The 3,037-nt window shown below is 35.3% G+C and overlaps 1 protein-coding gene across 1 annotated transcript; it reads right to left on the bottom strand.

Annotated features, from left to right (window-relative positions):
* Positions 1 to 876: 876 nt before the first annotated feature.
* On the bottom strand, positions 877 to 1,803 carry LOC107134697 (olfactory receptor 12D2-like). The gene has a single exon (XM_015476757.1). The coding sequence runs from the start codon at positions 1,801 to 1,803 to the stop codon at positions 877 to 879; it is 927 nt and encodes a 308-aa protein (XP_015332243.1).
* Between the last annotated feature and the right edge of the window lie 1,234 nt (positions 1,804 to 3,037).

Genomic DNA, 3,037 nt, shown 5'->3' with positions numbered 1-3,037 from the left:
CCCTCGCAAATTTTGTCAAAATAAATATAAACATAGGAAAATAAAATTTAAAAAGGAAAAAAAATTCGGAAGTCATAATCTTTCATCATCAAAGGCTGAGGGAAAATTGACATGTTAATGAAATGGAAAGACTTTTGAAAGTTTTTTTTTTCAATCTGCCTTCGATTTTAATAACATTTTCTAATAATACTTAACAGTTTTACCAGATGATTTCTAAAATATCTATGGAGAAAGAGACTCTAGAACTCTTCAGATTAACTCCCAGTTATTTTATTTTTGTTCATTAGTTGATTACAATGTCATTTATTTAATTGCTTATTTATCCTTTCCATTTGAAGAAAAAGAAATTAGGACATACTTCCTAAAAATTATCTTAAAGTCATATGTCTCTTAGTGTTAACTTTTCCAATAATGGAATCCTGGTCTTATATTAAAATCTTCAAAATATAAAACTATTATAATTTTATTCATCACATTTTGATGTGTTAACCTGAAGGGACCCTACACTAAACATACTGAAAAAACATACCCATCTACTCAGTGCATGGATAACACAGGCATATTTGTTTATTTGATTTCATACAAGATATATAAGAAAATGTACCAAATTAATTTTATCAACAGATATCCCATCAAATATTCAGCATTAGGATTATATGACTAATATCCAATTTGTTTAAATCTCCCCTATGCTAGCTGGAATGCATTTTAAAATACAATTAGACTATAGTTTCTCTTTATCCAGTTATACATATTTTAACATATCCTGTTATACATATTTTAAATAATTTGAGAAGCAATATATTTTCACATTTCAACTTCCTTATTGCCGGTTGGTTATGTATATTTTAGAAGAGGTCATTAGATTCCTTCAAGTCAGAACCTCCTTCTGATTGCCCTATTCAAGGCACCCTTCACTTCCTTGTTCCTCAAAGTATAGATCAATGGATTTAGTGCAGGAGTGACTACCGTGTATATGATGGCAATGAGCCAGTCCATGTCCACGGAGCTCCTTGAGGTAGGGTGAATGTAGGTGAAGATAACAGGAGCATAGAGAAGAACAACCACCATGAAGTGGGAGGCACAGGTGGACAGTGCTCTGTGAAGCATGCTGCAGGACTGGGTCTTGAGGAAGAGGTAGGTGATAATGTAGAAATAGGAGAGAAGGGTCATTAAGAAGGGGCCTGTGGCGATGGTCCCCGTGACAGTGTTGAGCAGCCTCTGGTTGAGCTCAGTGTCCCCACAGACCAACTCCAGCAATGGCTTAACATCACAGAAGAAGTGATGGATGTGGTTGGGACCACAGAAGTTCAAGCGAGATGTCATTATGGAGTGCAGCAGGGCATGGAAAAATCCAATGGCCCAGATGGTGACAGCCATTTGGGTGCAGAGCAGGGGATTCATGATGACAGTGTAATGAAGTGGTTTGCAGATGGCCACAAAGCGGTCAAATGCCATCACTGCCAGCAACAGGGACTCTGTGCTACCCAGGAAGTGGAAGAAATGAAGTTGGCTTATGCATCCTATGAAAGATATTGCTTTGTGTGTAGAGAAGAAGTTCTCTAGCATCTTTGGCAGGGTTACGGTGGAGTAACAGATATCTAAACATGACATGTTTCCCAGGAAGAAATACATAGGTGAGTGGAGTCTGGAATCAGAGATGACAATCATCAGGATGGCTCCATTCCCAGCCACATTCACAAGGTAGATGGTGAGGAGAACAACAAAAAGAAAAGGCTTCAATTCTTGAATGTCTGTCAATCCCAGAAGAAGAAATTCAGTGACTAAAGTTTGACTCAGCATCACTTAAAAGGAAAAGAAAAGACAGAGTAATTTCTGGAAATCTATGTCTAATGAGATTCAGTCTTTCTAGCCCAGGATTTTCTTGCCAAGACAAAAATTAGTTGTTTTAAATAACAACTGCCTTAGATTGTATAGTTTTTGGCCATCAGACTATCAAATATTAAAGGTGAATATTTATTTTGAACTTTGGCACAACCATTTTTTAAACTTATTACATTTGTCATTGATTTTGTTTTTCTCTTAGGGATTAAAGACAGGTTTTCAGCCTACTATCTTCTCTGCCTGTGAACACCTACATTCTGATACAACTTTCCTTTCATCTTCTAAGTATCACTAACAAGGAGCAATGTTTTAAATGTTCCACCAGGCGGCTATCTCTGGAGTAGTCAGAAGTCACCTGGATGATGTAAACTTGAGAAAAAGATAAGGATGAACTTGTTATAATTACAAAGTCTTTAAAGACTTTTCTTCTTTAAAGAAGGAATGCTTTTTAACAAATTATAGTTGCACTTATTCATCTGAATGAAAACAGGGTTAGAGACATCCTCTCTGAGATCTCTTTCTGACCCACATACTTGGAAACATCATGGAACCCTACTGGAATAGGAAACATGACCACATACATGAGGCTGTATCACTACTACATCTGCTGATAGGTTTAGAATTTTCCTATTATCTGAGCCATTAAATATTTTCAAAATATAATCCAAAATTACTTATTTCATGACAAATTTGGCATTATTATACTTCTATTCTTTGGTTGTCTTGAGACTTTTAAAAGATACTTTTCTAGATTCCTGAATCTCTGTATAAGAAAAATTGTTCCTTTGATGGAGTCAAGAATTCATCCATTCTTTTACCAATACTGACCTCTTCTCGAAATGTCCATGACTTCAGTCCCCTTGAATTCCATCCCCTTCTGTCTTCCCTTATGATCTATTTTCTTAAGTCTGTTTTTATTTATTTTTTCCTGAAATCAACTCACTCTTCAGATATTAAGGACATTCACCTTCCTCTTTTCTAGTTTCATTAACTGGTAGTTATGTCATCTTCCATGACTACAGAAGTCTTTCTGCTTCATATCAGTTCTCTCCACAGTTGCTAGGAATTTCCAGCTCTCCTCATTTAAAAAATATATTCTCTTTATTTCTTTCAAATAAAGTCTTATTTTCTCCTAAAGAAGGGCAATTTTTTATTTCAGTTAATTTGAAGAATTGAAAAAATAGTATTTTTT

Source organism: Marmota marmota, unplaced genomic scaffold (genome assembly GCF_001458135.2).
Source record: "Marmota marmota marmota unplaced genomic scaffold, marMar, whole genome shotgun sequence".
Lineage (NCBI taxonomy): Eukaryota > Metazoa > Chordata > Mammalia > Rodentia > Sciuridae > Marmota > Marmota marmota.
This window is presented reverse-complemented; position numbering and strand designations above follow the sequence as displayed.

Bases quoted from the DNA above. Each gene is read 5' to 3' on its own strand.
- LOC107134697 (XM_015476757.1), bottom strand. From the start codon at position 1,803: ATGCTGAGTCAAACTTTAGTCACTGAATTTCTTCTTCTGGGATTGACA.